At 40.1% G+C, this 22,658-nt stretch overlaps 1 protein-coding gene across 1 annotated transcript in view; it reads right to left on the bottom strand.

Annotated features, from left to right (window-relative positions):
• Positions 1–3,493: 3,493 nt before the first annotated feature.
• myo10l1 (myosin X, like 1) overlaps positions 3,494–22,658 on the bottom strand; it is a 178,515-nt gene continuing 159,350 nt past the window's right edge. The window contains exons 33-46 of the mRNA XM_034195095.1: positions 21,953–22,095; positions 21,452–21,646; positions 19,582–19,739; positions 19,365–19,485; positions 15,856–16,004; positions 15,626–15,774; positions 15,327–15,534; positions 15,022–15,158; positions 13,125–13,248; positions 12,551–12,898; positions 9,823–9,999; positions 9,518–9,709; positions 5,358–5,458; positions 3,494–3,566 (exon numbers count right to left, since the gene is read on the bottom strand). Of these exons, the coding sequence (XP_034050986.1) occupies positions 3,494–3,566; positions 5,358–5,458; positions 9,518–9,709; positions 9,823–9,999; positions 12,551–12,898; positions 13,125–13,248; positions 15,022–15,158; positions 15,327–15,534; positions 15,626–15,774; positions 15,856–16,004; positions 19,365–19,485; positions 19,582–19,739; positions 21,452–21,646; positions 21,953–22,095 (2,275 nt within the window). The remainder of the gene's footprint in view (positions 3,567–5,357; positions 5,459–9,517; positions 9,710–9,822; positions 10,000–12,550; positions 12,899–13,124; positions 13,249–15,021; positions 15,159–15,326; positions 15,535–15,625; positions 15,775–15,855; positions 16,005–19,364; positions 19,486–19,581; positions 19,740–21,451; positions 21,647–21,952; positions 22,096–22,658) is intronic.

Below are 22,658 nucleotides of genomic sequence, written 5' to 3'. Positions count from 1 at the left end.
TTAACTGAAAGTGCAGGAAATTAAAATGAAAATGTTTTTGTGAATAAATGTATTTCTGATTTGGCACATTTAGTTGATGTCATGTTTTACAACTGGCAAGGTTGAGATATTTCCTTTGTTCAGAGCTTGTCTGGTTACCAGGGACTGATTAATGGTGATACCAACGTCTGAAATTGCAGGAAATTAAAATGAGAGCAGGTCAGAGAGTATTTGCAGTTTATGTGGAATCCAAAAACTTTTTAGTAGTTATGCCGGCTCTTTAGAATGAAGCATGTTTATTTGTCAGAGGAACAAAACAATGACCAGTTCTGTTTTTGGTTTGTAGATGCGGCGTTTGTGTGAGCATTACCTCCGTACTGCTGAGATACGCATGGAATTGTCACGGTCAGTAAAACTGACTCATTACCTCCGCCAAGGAGGTTATGTTTTCGGTCGCGTTTGTTTGTTTGTCTGTTTGTCAGCAGGATAACTCAAAACGTTTTGAACGGATTTTGATGAAATTTTGTGGAGTGGTTGGAAATGACAAGAGGAACAAGTGATTAAATTTTAGTGGTGATCCGGATCACCACTAAAAAACTGAAACCGATGCTAACACGTTAGCATGTCTATGGCATTTTCAATGTTAAAAGTTAGCATTAAGCAGTTGCAGCTGTCATCACGTTTGGGTGCATTTGTTTTCAAATTGTAATATTTCTTAAATTTATTTTTGTTTATATATTATAATGTAATGATTATTATATACAATTTTAGAGAAAGAGACAAAAAGAAATAGATCACTGTGCCAAGGAGGGAATCTCTTTAGGGTCAGTGACCCTATGGCCTTGTTTAGAGTTTCATAAATGTTAAAAAATTCATATATTTGCAGTTTAGTTGAATAATAAATAGAATTTTGTCTCTTATTTGTTTTTGTCTATAAGCACATGCAACATCAGTATCAGTGCTCAGATGACAGTAGCTTCTGGGAAAGGTGCAAGTTACAATAAACTATAATGGCAAGCGCTAAGGATACATGCTATCCAGTCACAGCAGATGAAACTTTTTTTTACTACTGAGCAAACATCATTGTTAGACTTTTTTAGGTTCAGTGATTCCACTGTGTGTAGATGTTATGGCGTCAGTGACCCCATGGCCTTGGCGGAGGTTTGCACTCTCTGAGTGCTTCTAGTTTCAGAATGAGTTCAACCTTGTTGATGAATAAAACTGAAGTCAAATTTTTATTTTTATTTTTTTAAACAAAGAATGAAACTCCTGAACAGAAAATGGAGCAGAGCTGTCAGCAGGTTTTCCCCGCCTGGGACAATCCATGGACAAGCTCCAGGTCAATTTACGTATCATTTTTAATTCTGAAATAACTTTGTGATGAAGCATGTTGCTAAGAACACCTGAGTGACTTCTTTCACTGTCTGATTGGATTATTATTACTAGTGCAGTGCTGCAGGGAAGTTTGTATTCTTATAGAAAATTGGGAGCTTAAGTAGAGTTTTCATGGACGGTCGTATGAGGCTGTGTTTGAAGGTGGGATGTACAAAGAGGTGTACTTTAGCTTTAATCAGGATTGTTTCTGCATGCAGGAACTTTGAAGATGAGGAAATTCCACCTCTATTTAAATGTAAAAGTAGACTAATATCCCCCTACAGTGAGGTCAGAGTTTAGGTTTGTAGCTTTTAAAGTAGGACAGATCTTAAGCAAATAATGCAATGTGTTAAAATTATTTGAAGGAAAACAATGACAATTTCCAATAATTTATTAAAGCATAATTTTGTAAAGCCAGTTACAAATAAAAAAAAGTACACAACACATATCTCTCTCTTCTCTCTCTCTTTTAAACAAGCACATCTTTTTGCTATATTTAATGATACAATAAGCATAACATAAAATAAGAAGGGGCCCCACTCTGGCCGCCTGCGGCTGATGACAGGACCCTTGTGATGAAGTTGCCCTTAGAGAAGCAAATCTGTGATCCGATTAATCCAAATCTGACTCCAAATTAAAGTGTTGTCTTTTGGTAAACACACCAGTAACATTTCAGCAGCTATGCATAACTTCTTCATGTAATATCAGTGACAGACGGAGCCACGGGTGTAGAACAGGCAGAACAGACCGGTTCAGAGCTCATTATGGCTTCCAGGTTATTTCTTCCCGTTTAAACCTGGTTTCAGATCATTTAAACCAAACTAAATAAACTAAAAGCTACAAATGGACCTTGTTCTGTGTATTCTAACCCCATGTGCATGATTCTGCCGGGTGGTATGTACACAGCACCACAGTTTGCAAGGGAAAGCAGCAAATAGTTATAGTTAATAGTTATTGACACTGAAACCAGTCGGGTAGCTCAGATGAAATTACATCAGCTGGATGGTGCTTTGATATTTGACACAGACTTTTTCTGGAAACATCAAAGGCCCTATCTTGACAGCAGGAGCAAAACGTTGTGCAGAAGGTGCAAATTGATTTAGGGTGTGTCTGAGCACAAACCGCAATTTAAATGCCACAAAATACTGGTGCAAAGCTGAGGACCTGAGCACCGAGGTATTAGATTTAATGTGTTCATTAGGTGCGGGCAAGCCATAATTCAAATGTAATGGGACTGTTAAGCTCTGATGTAACGCATCACATAATAAATCTGTTTCCGGGTCCAAATAAAACACTTATAGTTATGTAAATTGACGAGATTCATTTCATAAATGGTTGGTACAGCGATCAAAACAAAGGCCAGAGTAGGGGGCCTACCTGATCAGCTGTAGTCACTTCTGTTTCTGTTTGTCATCAGCTGGGAATCTATAAAACGACAGCTCCGGTGATGTTTACGACCTACTGACTCGGTCGCACATCCGGGAACTCTGCCTGTGAGGTCTTAGCTTTGAAAGAAGCTCAGCTGATGCAGACAACCACCGACCACAAATAGCTGACAAAGCGCCCATTTTTTTGTTTGAACCCGGAAGTTGAAAATCACGCCACACTTAACAACCGAATAACAACCAATCACAGTGGTGCCTGTCATTCCTTTTAAAATGGACTATGGCAGGCACACAGCATTGTGGTATCATCAGAGATCAGAGGAGAGAACAAGCAGACTGTTTGAATGGGAGACTGCGTGATGCTATCATGTCAATATGGAACAACATCTCTGAGGAATGTTTCCAACACCTTATAAAATCTGTGCCACAAAGAATTAAGGCAGTTCTGAAGGCAAAAGGGGGTCCAACCCGGGACGAGAAAGGTGTACCTATTAAAGTGGCTGTGAGTGTATGTGCCAGAAAGAAGGGTGTACATACGTTGTGAACCTGTTCATGTAAGGCGCGTGTGAGTGTTGGGTTCTTTCTGCGATACTGGACACTGCTGAGCTTCAGACCAGGTTTTTGATGGTCTAAGGTTCAAACACTGTTTGGGTATGGACAGTATCAACAAACCAGTTTTGTGGCTAACCAACGCGCCCGCATAAGCGTCCATGTGTCTTTGTACCTGGTGGAAGATAGAGCCCCTAATGTTTTGGTCATCTGAAGTAGTTATCCACAAGGGATGATGCCACGTAAAGCACTGATGACTGGTGGTGCCCACTGCCACACCTGCCAGACAATTTCCAAGCCCACTTTCACACGGTGTCTTACCCGCTCATCTTCTGCTAAACAATTCCAAAATGCTCAAAGACATTATCCCGTCCTTCCAAACAAAATCTAGCCACTGCAATACATATTACAAATAAATAATCCCTGACCCTCCCTGCAGTCCCGCACAATCACAACACTATTTCTTTGCAAAGTTCAGTTTTTTCATTTCCCATTTTCTTTTCAGTCACACAATACGTTTGCATTACACCATCAATACGCACACGGCAGCATTCCAAACACAGTACCTCAAGGTGGATAATATAACAGGAGAGACACACAGTAATAAATAACATGTTCATAGACAGTTTCAAACAAACTGCAGATCTTCTGCTTTCAGACACATTATTGTTTCAGTCACAACTTAGAAAAAAAGGAGATAAGGATACACAGCTTCATATGGCTCAAGTTAATACTGTAGAGTGAGTCCCAGAGATGAAAAATAAATTAAAATACTGTGAAAAACAGCAAATGTGACCACCATGGCGGTCAATCTCATTAAGGATTCTTATATTTGAAGAACTCTGTGCGTCATATTAATGGAAAAGCCAATGAATAATGTACATTATGGGTATATTTGGATGTACTTTTCTTTTTAACACCATTCACTTTGTTTTTTTTTAACACAACAGGTGTCACATTGCTTTTAGTGTGGAATCTTTACTATACAATGCTGCGGCCACCAAACTGCAACAATTCTTAGTGTGATATACAGTACAAAACAATACTTCAGTTTATGATGATGTGAATATACAGTAGAATTATGCAGTGGAGTTTCTTGCAACACGTAGAAAACCGTTGTGTATCGTACCGTTCTCGGTTCAATGTCTTCTCTGTTGTTTGAGGTCGATAATTACACAGCTCAATATAACCAAACATCCTCCAACACCTCTTCCTCTGAAGGAGGTTTATGTAGAGTTCAGAAATCGTAATAGCCACTTCCTGCGTCTGTTTCTCCGTGTGGCCACAAGGTGGTGCTGACATGATCAATGAATCCGATTATGTTTGGTGGGCAGAGAGACCTCAGCCTTCCACCTCAAGTCTTCAAGAAAATGATCATAGAGTGTATATCCAGTCATGTTACTGAGAAAGATGGAACATCATGAAAGCAACGAGAAGAAATTCAACATTATAACGTAATGCTAGTAGCAAAGAGGATCTAACGGGAACATGGATGAAAGAAAGTGAAGAGAGAGTCTGAAACTGTAAGAGTAAGTAAGAAGAGGAGGTCAAAATGGAATTGAACTGTGAACGCTGGCTATCCTCTGTCTGGCAGTGAAGGGGGGAGGGCACCTGGGACAGGCTGGGCAGCTGAGCGTTTGTGCTTATTGGCGTTAGAAAGGAAAACGGGTAGAGGTTTGGAGTGTGCTTGAACATCTACATGCAGGACTACAGCTGGAGTCATGTATTTGAAAGGACTGAACCAAAATACTAATTATACCTTTTTCATGCTTGTTTATAAATTGGTGCCACCCCCCCCCCCCCACCACCACAACATGTTCACGCCTATCCCCTTTGAAACAAAGGTCAGAAGAGCGTGCGAGTGATTTCTGGGTCCATTTTTCTGTCTTGCTTTTCGTTATTCCATGCTAGACGGTCGTCCCAAATTCTTGTTTCAACCTCAAGGATTAGCTGGTTGGTATGACTACCTCCATCAAAACAACCAACCAATGCAGGTGAGTCCGAGGCAAGTGGCGCCTCTTTCTGTCCCACCGGACGAACCAAGGGCTGTGATTGGATGGCTGAAATCACCTGACCCAGGAACTGCCGACACTGCTCACAGACATGATGCTGCAACGTTTCTTCACCATCATGTTAATGTAGGCCCTCATGATCTTGGTGATCTCCCCAACCTAAAAGGAAGAGAGTGGTTGGTTCATCTGTTTGTGTGTATCAGGTTCAAATGGATGGTAATTGCATTTCAGTTAAGTGACTGGTTCAGTTCCTTTTGGTGGGTTCAAAGTGAAGTGTAAAAAAATACTACAGCTAGGTTGCCCTTGACATCCATGTGGTATAACCTGTCTTTTGGCTTGATTTCCATCCTGTACCACACCATTTTTGTTTGACACAAAAAGTCCTTTCGGGACCCAATAGCAAAATAAAATTGTTTAGTATTCAGAATCCAATAGAATTCCTGTAGGAACTCTATCAGAAATCCTACAGATTTCCTATTGGAAAAAACCCTATAGAATTCTTACAGGATCCCAATCAAAAAACCTAGAGGTTTCCTACGAGGGGAAATCACATTAGTTTCCTATAGGAATTCCTGGGGGGGGAGATAAAAGATTTAAAGATTTTGTTGACTCAAAAACTGCTCTTATTATGTGGAAAGCTAAGTGTGGTATTTTACCAGACGAAGTCCAAAATTTATTCAGTTTTGTTACATAGGTCCCTTGCCATAGAATAAAATATAACTTACAAACTACTATGAAACAGAAATGTCCCTCTGTGTATAGAGTTAAGCTTTTGAATGCACTGAGTGAAGAAATTAAATGTTGTGCAAATGTTTACAAGATCAAAAACATGTATAAGGATAAAATTATGAGAGAATACAGTAAACTAGAAGAAAAATGAATGCAGCTGCTGAAATGTAAGACAGTTATGCCACTATTAATGATGTTTATTTGATGTTTGGTAACTGACGAGGTGACGGTGTTGGGGTTGGAAAAGTTTATGGATGTTTTTCATGAATTTATGATATAAGGGACAATGTTTACAAGATTTATCTTCTTTTGTTCCTTGTTCATGGAAATTTTTGTTCATGAATAAAGTAAAGTAAAGTAAGGATTACTATCAGAATTCCTATGGGAAAATCTTTGATTCCTATAGGAATTCCTATGAGAAAAAAAATCTCTAAGATTCCTATAGGAAAGTGGTCTTACAAGATTCCTATGGGAATTCCAAGGCGATTCCATTACCTTTTATCTCTTTTGAACCTTTCTTGTGATGTTAAAAAAGTTATAAAGTCTTCTGTTATTTATTGTATTTTCTGTTTATCAGTTATCTTTTATTAATTGCATTATTCTCTTGTTACCGGGTTTGTTTATTCTCTGTTTTTCAGTTGTTTATTTTGCTCTTCTCATTTGTTTATTCAGTTATGTTCATGCTTAGTTTGTTACCAGTCTTAGTTGTTCTGCATTCTGTCCATGGTTTCTGTTATTGCCTCTTGTTCTTTGACTGCCCCTGCTCCAGCTCCCACACTTTGATTGGTCTGCTTTGCATTTTCACTCCCTCCCACTCTTGCACCTGCTCACGCATCTTTGTCTGTTTCATCACCCCACTCTGTTTTCCTGCCTTCACTATCTTGTCCCATGCATATCTCTGTTCACTAGTCATGTCCCCTTCCAGAACCTTCACTGACACCTGCATCTCATTTCACTAATCACACCGCCAGTTATTTAAGCCCTCACAGTCTCACAGCTCAATGCCAGATTGTTGACTTTGTGTCACTTTCCAGCCGCTGTTTCATACCTAGTTTTGGCCAGCTTATCAGTATTTTGACCTTGCCTGTTTTTGACCTCGAGTTTTGTCTTGCCTCTGATTGCCCTTACGCTCTGTATTTTGACCGGTGCCTGTTTTTTGACTACACCTCTGTTTCTTATCTGCCTGCTACCTCTACTGTGGACCACATGTGTACCGACCACCTGCCTGTTGAGCCAATAAAACCACTTTTTGAAATCTATCAGGCGTGTGAGTTTGCAGTTGTCAGTTGTGTCCTTACAGTTTGTGCCACACCTGATAGGCAGATTGTAATAAAGTAATTGCATAATGTTGCTAATGAAGTAACTGCATAAAGTAACTGTATAAAGCAACTAAAAAAGTAACTTTCACAACACTGGTCATAGGAGCTCTAAGGTGGAAGCTTGAAGGGTAGCCCACTGCCCTCATACACTCACCAAAATATTAGTTGAACTTTACCATTCTGTGTTCATGCCTATTTTCAACCCCAGAAAATTAATTAAGAATTAACATTATGATGCACCGCACTGGGTAGAAGCATGGAATCATATGCCTGAGTGAGGATGCGGTAATCAATGGTCAAAACATGACCAGATGCATAAATGCACAATTACAACCCCTGGCAAAAATTATGGAATCACCGTCCTCGGAGGATGTTCATTCAGTTGTTTAATTTTGTAGAAAAAAAGCAGATCACAGACATGACACAAAGCTAAAGTCATTTCAAATGGCAACTTTCTGGCTTTAAGAAACACTATAAGAAATCAGAAAAAAAAAATTGTGGCAGTCAGTAACGGTTACTTTTTTAGACCAAGCAGAGGAAAAAAATATGGAATCACTCAATTCTGAGGAAAAAATTATGGAATCATGAAAAACAAAAGAACGCTCCAACACATCACTAGTATTTTGTTGCACCACCTCTGGCTTTTATAACAGCTTGCAGTCTCTGAAGCATGGACTTAATGAGTGACAAACAGTACTCTTCATCAATCTGACTCCAACTTTCTCTGATTGCTGTTGCCAGATCAGCTTTGCAGGTTGGAGCCTTGTCATGGACCATTTTCTTCAACTTCCACCAAAGATTTTCAATTGGATTATATGGCAAGATGCATTATCATCTTGAAAAATGATTTCATCATCCCCAAACATCCTTTCAATTGATGGGATAAGAAAAGTGTCCAAAATATCAACATAAACTTGTGCATTTACTGATGATGTAATGACAGCCATCTCCCCAGTGCCTTTACCTGACATGCAGCCCCATATCATCAATGACTGTGGAAATTTACATGTTCTCTTCAGGCAGTCATCTTTATAAATCTCATTGGAACGGCAGCAAACAAAAGTTCCAGCATCATCACCTTGCCCAATGCAGATTCGAGATTCATCCTTAGCCCATTGTAACCTTGTTTTTTTCTGTTTAGGTGTTAATGATGGCTTTCGTTTAGCTTTTCTGTATGTAAATCCCATTTCCTTTAGGCGGTTTCTTATAGTTCGGTCACAGATGTTGACTCCAGTTTCCTCCCATTCGTTCCTCATTTGTTTTGTTGTGCATTTTTGATTTTTGAGACATATTGCTTTAAGTTTTCTGTCTTGATGCTTTGATGTCTTCCTTGGTCTACCAGTATGTTTGCCTTTAACAACCTTCCCATGTTGTTTGTATTTGGTCCAGAGTTTAGACACAGCTGACTGTGAACAACCAACATCTTTTGCAACATTGCGTGATGATTTACCCTCTTTTAAGAGTTTGATAATCCTCTCCTTTGTTTCAGTTGACATCTCTCGTGTTGGAGCCATGATTCATGTCAGTCCACTTGGTGCAACAGCTCTCCAAGGTGTGATCACTCCTTTTTAGATGCAGACTAACGAGCAGATCTGATTTGATGCAGGTGTTAGTTTTGGGGATGAAAATTTACAGGGTGTTTCCATAATTTTTTCCTCAGAATTGAGTGAGTCCATATTTTTTTTCCCTCTGCTTGGTCTAAAAGTAACCATTACTGACTGCCACAATTTTTTTTCCTGATTTCTTATAGTGTTTCTTAAAGGCAAAAAGTTGCCATTTGAAATGACTTTAGTTTTGTGTCATGTCTGTGATCTGCTTTTTTTCTACAAAATTAAACAACTGAATGAACATCCTCCGAGGCCGGTGATTCCATAATTTTTGCCAGGGGTTGTAGAACTTCCTATGTACGTTCTTCTGTGAGTGAGGACTCCATCCCACTTTTCACATTACTACCTAACATTTAAGGCCTGTTTCTTGCTGAGAATTTTTAACATTTGCACATGTACTTATAATTTACTTTAGAGTTGATATTTACACATCTAAAACAGATTCTGCTGTCCTGCCATTAAAATATCATGTCCCCAACTTATACCACAGAGAAAAAAACAAAAAAAATCAAAACTGATGTTGTAAGTGCAGCTTCTACTGTGCACACTGTCAGATCTCTCACCAATGGAGTCTCGAAGAACATCTCCCTTTCATCCACAATGATCTTGTAGGTGCACGGCTGTGAAGCCCCAAAGAAGGTGATGTGTTCATATTGGAAGGTCTCCAGTGGTTTAGGCTCTCCTCGCTTGTACACAGACACGTTGTCAGCGCTCACACCCAGCCAGAGATCATGAGGGAAACCACCTTCTTTACACTACAGGAAGAAATGAAAACATGCAGAGGTTGAGAGGATAAACTGGAGCACAGCATTTTAAACATTATTTGCAGATTGGACTTGAAATCATTCTTCTCCTCTGACGTTCTCACCTCAACATCAAACAGTGTAGATCCATATCCCGGCCACTCCTTAATGATGCTCATGTATTTAAGCATGGCCTGGTGCTGGGGCACTCCCTGCAGACGAGTCCACTTCTCCAGAACGCTGGTCCTTGTGGCAGACGTCTCCTCCTTCACCCACATCTCCAGCATCTGCTCCTCCTCCACCTAATGTATATAAAGCTCAGGCAATGAACAAATGCACTTTAAAACTGCCAGTGTCATTAAGAAAGTGTTTTGTGTGATGTTGTTGGGCTGCATAAGATGTTGAATCGCTGCCGTATACCATAACTGCAGGAAAATTCATCAGCAGAATTCCATATATCACTGTTTAAAGGGGTTCATACATCCACATTTGCAGCAAGCTGATGTCACCGTGAGCCTTAAAAACAGATATTAAAGTTTGTAGCTAAAAACCAGACAACAACATCTGGTTCTGAAAAATGAAGCCAAAGTGCAAGTGCCAAAATTCCTTGAATGGCCACTTGGGGTTGTGCTCCACAAAGCCAGTCAATCCCCATAGAACCCCATCTTAAAGTGTTCAACATTGCAGCCTGGTATCAAAAACTATTTTTGTCTGTATAGCTAGTTTCCCAGTTCAGAAAACTGTACGGGGGGCTGAATTTTTATATAAGTTATTAGTTTGCATAATGAGGGGTGTGGTTGAATAGAGTGACAGCTACTAGCACGATGCTAGCAGCTGTCCATTAGCAGGCTTCAGGTGTGTTTCTGAGGTTTTTTAAATTCAAATGAATTTAATACAAAGGACCATCTAAGAAGTCAATGGTCCAATATTTTCAGTGAGTGACATTTTATTATTAGTTCATTTGTATGGTAGAATCGTTAGCACTAATTAGCGGTCACTGACTACTATGTAATATTAGCTACACTGATAGTGCCATGATTAATGAGGTTATATGCTGGACATAGTTTTTGGGGAAAAGGTCTTTGTTGTATCTGTGGGGATGTAATAAAATAAGCTAAGGTGGTGTTATGAGTCCTGTGCCAAAGTCTACTTTCAGTACAGGTTTTAGTATTCATGAGATTACACGTCTTGTATTTTCCAGAGTATAAATCACATTTTTTTACTAGTTTGGAGGCCCTGCAACTTATACTCCAGTGCAACTTTAATACAAAAAATTCACAAGTTTGTTATTAATAAAAGTAATTATAATATAGTAATTATAATGACTATTTATATAGAAGTTTCCCAAGAATCAAAGCACTAAAAAAAATAAACTCCATTAATAAAAGAATTGAATGCCAGTAATAAAAAATACAGTATGCAATGCACAAAAATCCCAAATTAAAGAACTCATGACACAGAAAAAGATATTAAGCCGCATTCACACCAGACGCCACGTGACGCCACAAATTCATGTTCCTCGCCTGGTGATGGACGCGCCACCATCACCCGGTGTGTTGCTCTGCTTGAGCCGCCATCACACTGGACGCCACGCGATGCCACAAATTCATCATGAGCTCCGCCTGGATGCCGGCCGCTTTCAGCAGTACTTCCGCCTCTCCAGGACCCAGTTTGAGGACCTCCTGTCCTGTTCGCACACACACATGTGAGAAAAAAAAAAAAAAAAAACTGGCTGCTGCTGCAGTTCCTCGCTCTCCCCTCCAACTCTGTCATAATTGTGTTATAAGCCAGTCACTATTTGTTTTATTATACATCTCTGTAGTTAATAAAATTATCTTCACGGACGATTCGTTCACGCGCGCACATGTGAACAAAAAAAAAAAACTGGCTGCTGCTGCAGTTCATTGCTCTCCCCTCAAACTCATAATTGTGTTAAATAAAGGACAAAAGGGACATAGGTCCTGCTCACAGGCTGATTCCCAGAGACAGGACATGTCCACATCAAGTATAAACTCCAGACATCTCCACGTCACTACATATCCAGTCCCTGATTGGTCATTGCAGCGCTAGAAGACGAAAAAGTTCAGATTTTTCAACTTGGGGAAGAGGACGACACGATATCGCGCCACAAACGCATCGCTCAAAATTGCTTTATTCGCGTCGCTTTATTCGCGTCCATCGTGTCGCATTGCATGGCTTGGACTTTTGTGGCACCACAACGCATCCTTCCATAGGGATTACATCACAACCTCTCACCGCCGTCGCTCGCGTGGCATCCAGTGTGAACGCGGCATTAGCGTTTATCGCGTTGCTAGTAAAACTTAATTTGCGACTGTAAACTCCAACATGAATGTCCGCAAATCATTAGACATAACAGGGTTATTCCCATCCTTTGCACAGTTAATTTTTCTGTAAGTAGAGTAATTCAGTCAGCAAAGCTTACCGTAGCAACAATGTCGTCGATCCAGCGCCATTATTGATATCTGCATAGCAAAGCGGTCAGGGCGCGGAATAATACATCAAATGCAAAACAGTCAAATATTTTGCCACCATCAAAATCAATATTTTATGGTTGGAAATCTCAAATGATTAACCAATTTGCAGAACAAATGTAATTGGATTAGAATTGGCTTTTTCCTCTTCAAGAGACATTTTTTGACATGTGCGATTTATACTCCAAAAAATACAGTAATTTAAAAGGAAATGTACTTTTCACAAAACTATTTCACATTTGTAGTTGACAGGTGCTGAATGCTTAACACGCATTTTAATTATAAAATGGTTCAAAAATTTTTACTGTCTTTTTTTATATTATCATTGCTACAATTTCCACTTTTCATGATTTTCGCTGACCTTCTGTTTCTTGAGTGATCCAGTTTTGAAGCTTCTCCTCAAGGTGCCGTCCAAGAAGCTGGGCGTCTTTCTTTTCTCTGTCCCGACCCCGACCTGCCCTCCCACCATGCTCTTCACATCTCCTGCTCCTCCGCTCCCACCCCCTGCTGCTCCACCCACAGTCCCCGAGCCCTGCTTGGTGGAGTGGAGGATCCGATTGCGGAGACGCCCGATTGGATAAACGGTACCCAAGTTCCATCCAGCCCGACCTGCACCATCACCATGGAGATACTGCAGACGTAATGCGGCTAGATGCTGTAAAGTCTCCTCTGATGCTGGGAAGTGGCCGCTTATCAAAGACTCATGAGCCTGAGAGATGAAAATGAAAAACATAAAAATTCAAAATTATTAATTATATTATCAGGAGACCCAAAATGGCATATTTAGTAAATGATAATTACCATGTAATACACATTATTTCTCATTCATAACTGCAACTGCTTAGTATTAGGTTTAGAAACTCAAAAATAAAATTTGTTAAATAATTTATACTAGGATAAAGTAATTACAATGCAATGTTGTAATCAACCGTTACCTGTTCAAACATGAAGGCAAATTCCACTCCTTCTTTGGGCATGCTCTCAACATCCAAGAAGCAGTAGAGTTTGAAGTAGAGCTTCCATTCACCCTCTTCTTCCTCTTCTTCACTGCCCGTCAATCTGGGAAACGGTACACACAGAAACAAACCATCAAACTGAAACAATCCCGACTCAGAGTGAAAACGTGTCCAAAAGCATCTCTAAATTAATATTAGACATAACACACAAAAGCACTGAATAACTGAAGTCAGTGTCCAAATATAACCGGACCCAACTCATAGAACTGTCCACTAAATAAACTGGAGGCAGACTCTCTGGATACAATGTACCAGTGATGATAGGGTCAAGTCGTAACACAAGGATACCCATGCTTTGACTTGCAGGTTGGGCGGTTGCTGGTAAGCTTGGTGAGAAAATATTGCAGACAGGTCATAAAGTAACAAAGCTGACATAGTTTTGCAGGTCAGGCAGTGCAGATTGGCTTTCATGACGGGTGGGGTGGGGTGTTACAAAAACCATGACCCGTGAATCACTACCATGTACAGTATGAACAAAGTGCCTTGAAATAGATTTAAATGAAACATATGGTATTTGTCTTCTTATTAATTTTGAAGTTTTGCATCTTGGTGCATACACTGGTGTGCACGCAGGCCCACAGCAAATTCACAGATTATAACAGGTATAAATGCAGATACACGGATTCAAGCAGTATTTTTCACTTGTAGGGGCTTTAAACCTAGATAGAAATGCAACATTGGAGAAATGGGGGGAAACAGAAATACATGATAAGTGTCACATTTCATTTATTTAGGCAGTGGATGTTTTGTTTTATTAAAAATAGGCCAACATAAATTAATGTTTAATCATGATGTTGTCTGCGTTCAAGAAGTTTTCTGAGTGAAAATAAAGAAATACATACCCACATAACTCACGGGGGAATAAGCTTGAATCAGATTTATGCCTGTCTGTTATTTACACATGGGTGTAAATAGAGATATATTTAGAGATACTGTATATATAGAGATGTTCCAGCCCTCATATCAAAGTGCTTTTGAATGAATTTAATTAAACTGTTCACCTACCTTTAACAGAATGAGACTCTGATCAACAAGCATCTATCTGAGCAGAATAATTTAGTTAAGCAATCTGTCTTCTTCTCTGAAGCTTCCCCATTTTCAATTTTATTACATCTGCCAAGGACGTAAGAAAATCATTGGCATTTATTTATTTATTTGTCTGTCTGTCTTTTAGCAGGATTACGTCAAAACTACTGCACGGATCTTGATGAAATTTTCACCACAGATACATATTAGGCCATGGAAGAACCCATTAAATTTTTGAAGTGATCCGGATCCGGATTCTGGATCAAGTGTCATTTTATATAGGCTTTGAAGGATTACTGTTTGCAGCATTACGTCAAAACTACTGCAAGGATTTTGATTAAATATTCAACACAGATACATATTAGGCCACGGAAGACTCCATTAAATTTTGGAGGTGATCTGGATCCAGATTCGGATTCTGGATCAAGTTTTACTTTATATAGACTTTGAATGATTGCATCAAAACTGCTTCATGGATTCTCAACAAATTTTCATGACGGATACATATTAGGCCATGACTCCATTAAATTTTAGAGGTGACCCGGATCCGAATCTGGATTCTGGATCAAGACTTTACTTTATATAAGCTTTGAAGGATTACATCAAAAGTACTTCACAGATTCTCACCAAATTTGCAGCACAGATAGATATTAGGACGTGGAACACTCCGCAGAATTTTGGAGGTGATCCGGATCCGGATTGGCGGACGTCAGAAATCTCTGTTTGCTGTTATTCATTAATGCGCTGAGCCGTACCTACATTTACCTAACTGTATGCAGAAACACGATACCTTTCAAATTTGGCCAGAACATCTGCTACGATCACTCTGCTCTCCAGCGCTCGGTCTGTGAAGGTGTTGTGTTCAAACAGCGAGAACAGGTTCTTGCTCTCTTCCATTGCCAGACCTCTGATCAGCTTCTCCACAACCTTCCAACAGGTGCAAACTCCAACCAGTTAGTAAGAGCACAGTGATTACAATATCAATTTTATTTAGTAAAACAGTACTTAAAACAATTTGAACAATATTGTACGTGTCTAGCAGATTTTGACGTATTTCAGATGAATCTTGCATGTGTGCTCATTTTTCACGTGCACCTCTCCGGCTGAGGTGTGCGAGTTGATGGAGATCTTGCAGGATCCTCCTCCGTGGCAGTAGACAGTGGTGCTCATCTCCTGTCTCACCAGCAAGGCTGCAATCTCCTCCTGAGAGGGAACAAACTCACGAGTCTTGGTTTTCTTCAGGGATTCCCCAATGAAGCTGGCATAGCGTTCGATCTCTGTGCCAGGATAGCGCTCACGTACCCTGAGCAAAGTCGCATGTACATATTACACGGTTATTACACATTTACGTCAAGGCGACGCATGAATGAGTTACCTTAAATACTTCAGTGTACCTCTTAAGGTGGAAGCGGAGGTATCTGAGAATAGCTCGACCGGGTAAAAAGGTGCAGCTCATGCAGGTGAGCAGGTGCCAGTGTGCCCGATTGGCTGGGCTGTTAGGCTGAGGCACGAGATTGGTTTGCTTGATCACTTGACAGTACACCTGGATAACAAAAAAAGTCAAATGTACCGGTCAACGTTTACAGCAACAAAATACATACATACACACAAAATGATGGTATACCTCATCCCTGAGAGGGCGCAGGTCCTGGCAGGTCTGCAGGATGCCCTGAATGATGGGCACCGTGTCCGCGAGTGTCTCCATCTCTTGCATAGAGTTAAACACTCGCACTGCCTCATCCTGCAGACTTGCATAACCCTGCTGTCTTTGTACTGTGTGCAGGAAAACAAACAAAAAGACATGAAGAAGAGTGTTAAATACAGGAGAGGGTGAGAATTGAGATTGTTACTCCTGAGTACAGTAATAATTAGGGATGGGTACTGATAAGATTTTATCAATATTGATACCATTATTGATTCCGCTTATTGATCCGATTCTTTATCGATACCTCTTGTGAATTTTCTGTGTACTAAAAGTAGGCTTTACAAGTTTTCTATGTCAACAACATTTTATTGAGTCTTAAAGTAAATAAATATGAATCTGTAGTTTTTGTCAAAAGCATTTCCTTTCAGACATTATTGGCATGAATGTCTTTCCACACATCTGAGCAGAGCTCTTGCAGCCGGCTGTGCTGCACGTCAGGATGTAATTCATAAAGAATGCAGGACGTCTCATTTTGGGAGGAAAAAACCTTTTAGTCTATTGTACTTTATTGTCTGTATTACAGAGTTTGGAAAGAGGTGTCATTTTATGTAAAGCGGTAATGCGTTTTGAAGTTATTTATTCCGAACAGACTCTGTATCGGCAGAGAGTCGCACAGCGTTTGGAGCTGTGTCAACAGAACGGAGGACGATTCTTGTTGCTTGACTGCGACAAGACAAGCGTCCCAGTTAGTGACTTTAATCCACACAAAAGTGAGTCATGATTGACATATTTTAATGGCTTTGACAGGGGTTAAGAAGCAGACTTGCCGCTTCTGAAGAGCAGCGAATCAAAGAACCAACAAGCCAGCGGATCAAAGCACTGCGTCATTGGTTCACGCTTCAAAGTGGAGTCGCGCTGCAGAAGTGGTTGATTACAGACCCGCTGCAGGGTCTTTAATCAACGTAGAGAAATGATAATTTTCCCAATAAACAGTCGGTGGATTGAATTATTTCTTAACGATACCTGAAAAGAACCTGTTCTCGATACCCAACCCTAGTAATAATAACAGAAGACACAAAATACCTGATGAAATGGGACTTCAGCAATCACAAAAGGTCTTCAGAGATACAGTGAGGAAAATAAGTATTTGAACACCCTGCGGTTTTGCAAGTTCTCCCACTTAGAATTCATGGGGGGGGGGGGGGGGGGGGGGATCTGAAACTTTCATCTTAGGTGCATGTCCACTGTGAGAGACATAATCAAACAAAAAAAAATCTGGAAATCACAATGTATTTTTTAATAATTTATTTGTATGTTACTGCTGCAAATAAGTATTTGAACACCTACCAACCAGCAAGAATTCTGGCTCACACAGACCTGTTAATTTTTCTTTAAGAAGCCCTCTTATTCTGCACTCTTTACCTGTATTAATTGCACCTGTTTGAACTTGTTACCTGTATAAAAGACACCCGTTCACACAATCAGTCACACTCCAACCTGTCCACCATAGCCAAGACCAAAGAGCTGTCTAAGGACACCAGAGACAAAACTGTAGACCTGCACAAGGCTGGGATGGACTACAGGACAACAGGCAAGCAGCTTGGTAGAAGACAACAACTGTTATGATTATTTATTAGAAAGTGGAATAAACACAAGATGACTGTCAATCTCCCTCGGTCTGGGATTCCATGGAAGATCTCACTTTGTGGGGTAAGGATGATTCTGAGAATGCTCAGAACTACACAGGAGGACCTGGTCAATGACCTGAAGAGAGCTGGGACCACAGTCACAAAGATTACATTAGTAACACATGATGCTGACATGGTTTAAAATCCTGCAGGGCAGCAAGGTCCCCCTATTCAAGCCAGCACATGTCCAGGGCTGTTTGAAGTTTACCAGTGACCATCTGGATGATCCGGAGGAGGCATGGGAGAAGGTCATGTGGTCAGATGAGACCAGAATAGAGCTGTTTGGAATCAACTCCACTTGCCATGTTTAGAGGATGAGAACAACCCCAAGAAAACCATCCCAACCATGAAGCATGGGGATGGAAACATCATACTCTGGGGGTACTCTTCTGCAAAGGGGACAGGACGACTGCACCGTATTGAAGGGAGGATGGATGGGGTCATGTATTGCGAGATTTTGGCAAACAACCTCCTTCCCTCAGTAAGAGTATTGAAGATGGGTCATGGTTGGGTCTTCCAGCATGACAATGACCCCAAACACACAGCCAGGGCAATTAAGGAGGGGCTCCGTAAGAAGCGTTTCAAGGTCCTGGCCAGTCTCCAGACCTGAACTCAATAGAAAATCTTTGGAGGGAGCTGAAACTCCAAACCTGAAAGATCTAGAGAAGATCTGTATGGAGGAGTGGACCAAAATCCCTGCTGCAGTGTGTGCAAACCTGGTGAAAAACTATAGGAAACGTTTGGCCTCTGTAATTGTAAACAAAGGCTACTGTACCAAATATTAACATTGATTTTCACAGGTGTTCAAATACTTATTTGCAGTAGTAACATACAAATAAATTATAAAAAAAAAAAAATCATACATTGTGATTTTTGGATTTTTTTTTTTTTAGATTATGTCTCTCACAGTGGACATGCACCTAAGATGAAAATTTCAGACTCCTCCATGATTTCTAAGTGGGAGAACTTGCAAAATCGCAGGGTGTTCAAATACTTATTTTCCTCACTGTATGTTCCAAGCCTTTCTGAAATGTTGTGATTACCTCTGTCAAGGAGGTAACATTTCCACTGGTGTTTGTCTGTTTGTTTTCGGGAGGATAACTTGAAAAGCAATCAACAGATGTCAATGAAATTTCGTGAGCAGATAGATAGTGTGCCAGATTTTATTTTGAATTTGTTCCAGAACATGTTTTAGATCCAGGATCCAGAAGATGTTTTCAGCAATATGTGGCCTTGTCAGAGGTATGCACTCACTTAGTGCCTTCTGGAGTCACACATTTTGACATGCACTTAGGTTACTAGGTAGTAGCTAGGTAGTAACCGAAAACGTAAAGTGTTTTTTGGCTTCTCCTGCTTTGATTGTGGTCTCTATTGGGTATAAGATCATATACCCAAGCCAATATATGTTTCCATTGGTTCTGTGATGTTGGTAGTGGGGATAGTGAGCATGTATAACATTTATGAGCTGTCATTTAAAACAAGAATGCAGCAAGACGGACAGTTTTAGTGCCTTTGGGAAGCTTGTGAAAATTTTAAGATGTTGGTAGAAATGCTTATAGTAAATGTTCTTAACAATAGCAATAATCTTTTAGTTATGTACACAAACACAAGGACCTGTTTCCAGTACTCTGTTTTCACCACTGGGGGGCTGAGATGAGTAATTTATAAGATTTCAGCTGTAACAAAATAGCTTTGGCCTGTAGAGGGCAGTAACAAGCAGGGAAGAACATGGGGAGGTGATCTCCAGGAGCAGGGTTGGTAACCCCTATTTTACTGCATGGGATGAGGTGCTGTACTTACGGCTGGTGACTTCTCCATAAGGCAGCGGCAACAGAGGGGCATGCAGCGGATGCTGAGTGTATCTGAGGATGGGGTTCCTCCTGTACATTTGTTCCACTATTTCTGGGTTCACGCTGTTCTCCTGAGAAAACATGATTCACTGTTGGAATGAGTGTGCATGCATAGATTTTTAAAATGCTGTTCCAAAGTATTACCGCTGAGGTCTACTGTACTGTACCTTGATATCTCTGATGAGCTGCAGAGTTGGAGTTTCAATGGGAGTCTTGCTGTCTATGACCCCCTGTATGGCTGCTGCCCACCTCATGGCCTCATTCAGCATCTTAGTGTAGAGGCGGTATGAGTGTTTCCTTCCATATACTATGATGTTCCAGTAACCTGTCAGTACAGGATTAAATCAGCATGAATTTAGTGGCTGCACAACGGCACTGAGTGGAGCAAATGTGTGTAAATGCTGCTATACTGACTGAAAAACCTGCCGCTGTTTGTTAAGCTGAACTGTGCTGCTATAAAAGCTGCTGCCGCCAAGAATTAATGAAGTATAGCTGTAAATAAAGCTAGCTAAAGTCACAAAATCTAACAGAAGCCAACATGAGTCAGAAAAGCAAACAGAAGAAAGCCAATGTCAGAAAACTATTGAAAACCTGCTAAAGAAAGACACAAATGGCAGTAGCTGTTAGCTATTGTTGTTTTAATTAAGTCTGGAGCTCAATGTTGTTACAAGCTAGATGTCGCTAGAGAAGCAAATTTTGAAGTTTATCTCATAGAATTAAAAAAAGAATTTTTGCAAAAGTCAAAAGGCTTAAAAGCTAATAAAACCAATAAAGTCAAGAAGGGAACTTCCCACTAGACCTAGGGTCCACTAGTCCTAGTATTAAGGAGAGTATGTTGAAGTTGTTTTTACATTTATGGCTGGCTATATGTTGCACTAATGTAGGTTACATAATGTTACAAAAGTGTGACAATTAAAAAAAAAACATCGAATTATGGTGAATTCCCATTATTTGTTGATTTTCAATTCAACAGATTTATAGACAACAGTACAATTAAAGGTGATTAATGGTGTATGTCAACAAAATCATGTTTTATTTTTGTAAATTGAACAAAACTGTATCTGGTTTGATAGTTATTTGAAAATATTACATTTATTTGTGAACTTAAAAATCAGTTTGGGGCTGTAATGACACCTGCCTGTGGTGCTAATGCCTATGTGGCCTTCTCATCTTCTTTATATTATTATGTTGTTTGATTTCCTGTTTTCTGTTTCTTCAGCTTTGTAAAACTTTGCAAACCCTTGTAATTGTTAGAATGATCTAAGCAGTGAGTCACCCCTTTGAGTCTGTTCTGCTTGAGGTTTCTTCATCACTGTCATCAGAGGGAGTTTTTCCTTACCGATGTCACCTGTGTGCTTGCTCTAGGGGTTGACCTTACCAACCTTAGACCTTGCGTGAAGCACCTTGAGGCAGCTTTGCTGTGATTTGGCACAGTTTAAACTAAATAAATTAAAATTGAATTGTAATATACACCATCAAATAATATAAAGAGGTTGGGAGCAGTGGGACTAGGACTAATGGACTCTATGAAGATTTTGATTTGATTTAATCTTTATTTAACCAGGTAAGTTATTAAGAAAAAAATTCTTATTTACAATAATGACCTGGTGGATAGGGAGAAACACAGATGCAAATCACAAAAGTGGATCAAACACACACTTTTACAGTATATATAACAGAATAGGTTTACAACTGTAGAATTTGTAGAAAACAATAACATTTTTTATTTGATTTAACCTAAGAAAACCCTGCTTTTTGTCATGTTTGAATCAAGTCTGTCAAAATCATTTCAGTCCAACAGTTTGTGAAATAAGCAAAATAAACTCAAAGGAGTTCATAAGTGTGAGCTGATGCTTTGCCAATAAATACAGTCAAAGAAAAATCAAATGAGAGCTTGTGTATGTTTTATAACTGTGGCATAATTCCACTTTCACTTTCATTTATCCAAGAGGGTTACATCTCCACCTTAACCTCCTACATTTATTCAGAAGTTAAACTCACAGTTTCTGCCTTTTAGCTACATTTGTTGTCCCTCACCTGTCTCTCTGTGGACTCGTTCATCCGGCTGAATGACAGAGCAAAGGGAGTTAAGGACCAGAGTTCCCATCTTGGAGGAATTACGCTCTGAGCTCTTGTAGTAATCCAAGGAATTGTGGGTCAGAACGAACCACCGCTTCTTCAGCTTTAGGGAGGTGCTTTTTGTGTTCATCTTCATCTCCTTTTGGAGCCAGCCTGAAAGATGCGAATGAGAGAAGGAAGTGGAGTTCAGAAGTGTTTATCTGTCTGTTCTGTACACCTTACATGTCAGTTTTGATGATTTCCCCCCAAACGTATTCCGTGGATGACAGTCAACTCCAGAATTGCCCTTCAAGGATTTGTTTTGGTAAAGGTCAAGCTCATTGAGGGCAAAAGGTGAAAAATTGAGTCTGACACAGATATGTAGGTGGATTCTGGAATAGGCAAAGTCAAATTTACTAAACGTCAACCATCAAATATAAAATCTCTTTGTTTATTTGAGCTGATCAACATTTTTCTCACCTCTGACTAGAAACTCCTGTCCGTCTATCCTGGCATCTCCTTTGGGTTTCTGAAGCAAACTAATCCAGTGATGCATCTCCTCTGGCATGTCACTGTTGCAGTGGATCACTCGGTTTGCCGTAATGATGACAAAGGAATTAGGCCTGCAAAGATAAAGTATTGTAGATAGAAAAAACATCTTTGGATATTGAATATGTATGGAAGGAAGCGTATTGCATTCACGGGTAAAAAACAAATTAGACTGCTGATCTCGTAATTACGAGATCAGGATCTTGGAATTACAAGATCAGGCTATTTATTTAGTTATTTATTTTTGTGTGTAATCACTTCCATACAATGGGCTTCCGTACTTTCAGTCCAGTAAAGACAAGTGTGAGAATTCCCAAGTCATAATCGAAAATCGGCCAATTTGTAACCGCCGACATTGCACTGTGATCACACACCACTTCTATGCGCACACAAAGTGGTTTTTCCCCCTAAAATGTTCCCGGTTGAATGAAACTCCTCTAACGAGGAGGGACACAGGGCACCCAGACTGGCATTTGCCCAGCTGGGAGTGAGCCCCTCTTCGTCCCTCAGTGGTCGGTGGGGCTGTGTGAGTGAAAGCTGGAAATCTGGAGGAGGAAGGGGGGCATGCCCCTTCCTGGACATTCATCCAGGAGCACCTTAGGGGAAAATCCACATTTTGTGTTTGATTACAGTCATT

Source organism: Thalassophryne amazonica, chromosome 19 (genome assembly GCF_902500255.1).
Source record: "Thalassophryne amazonica chromosome 19, fThaAma1.1, whole genome shotgun sequence".
Classification (NCBI taxonomy): Eukaryota; Metazoa; Chordata; class Actinopteri; order Batrachoidiformes; family Batrachoididae; genus Thalassophryne; species Thalassophryne amazonica.
This window is presented reverse-complemented; position numbering and strand designations above follow the sequence as displayed.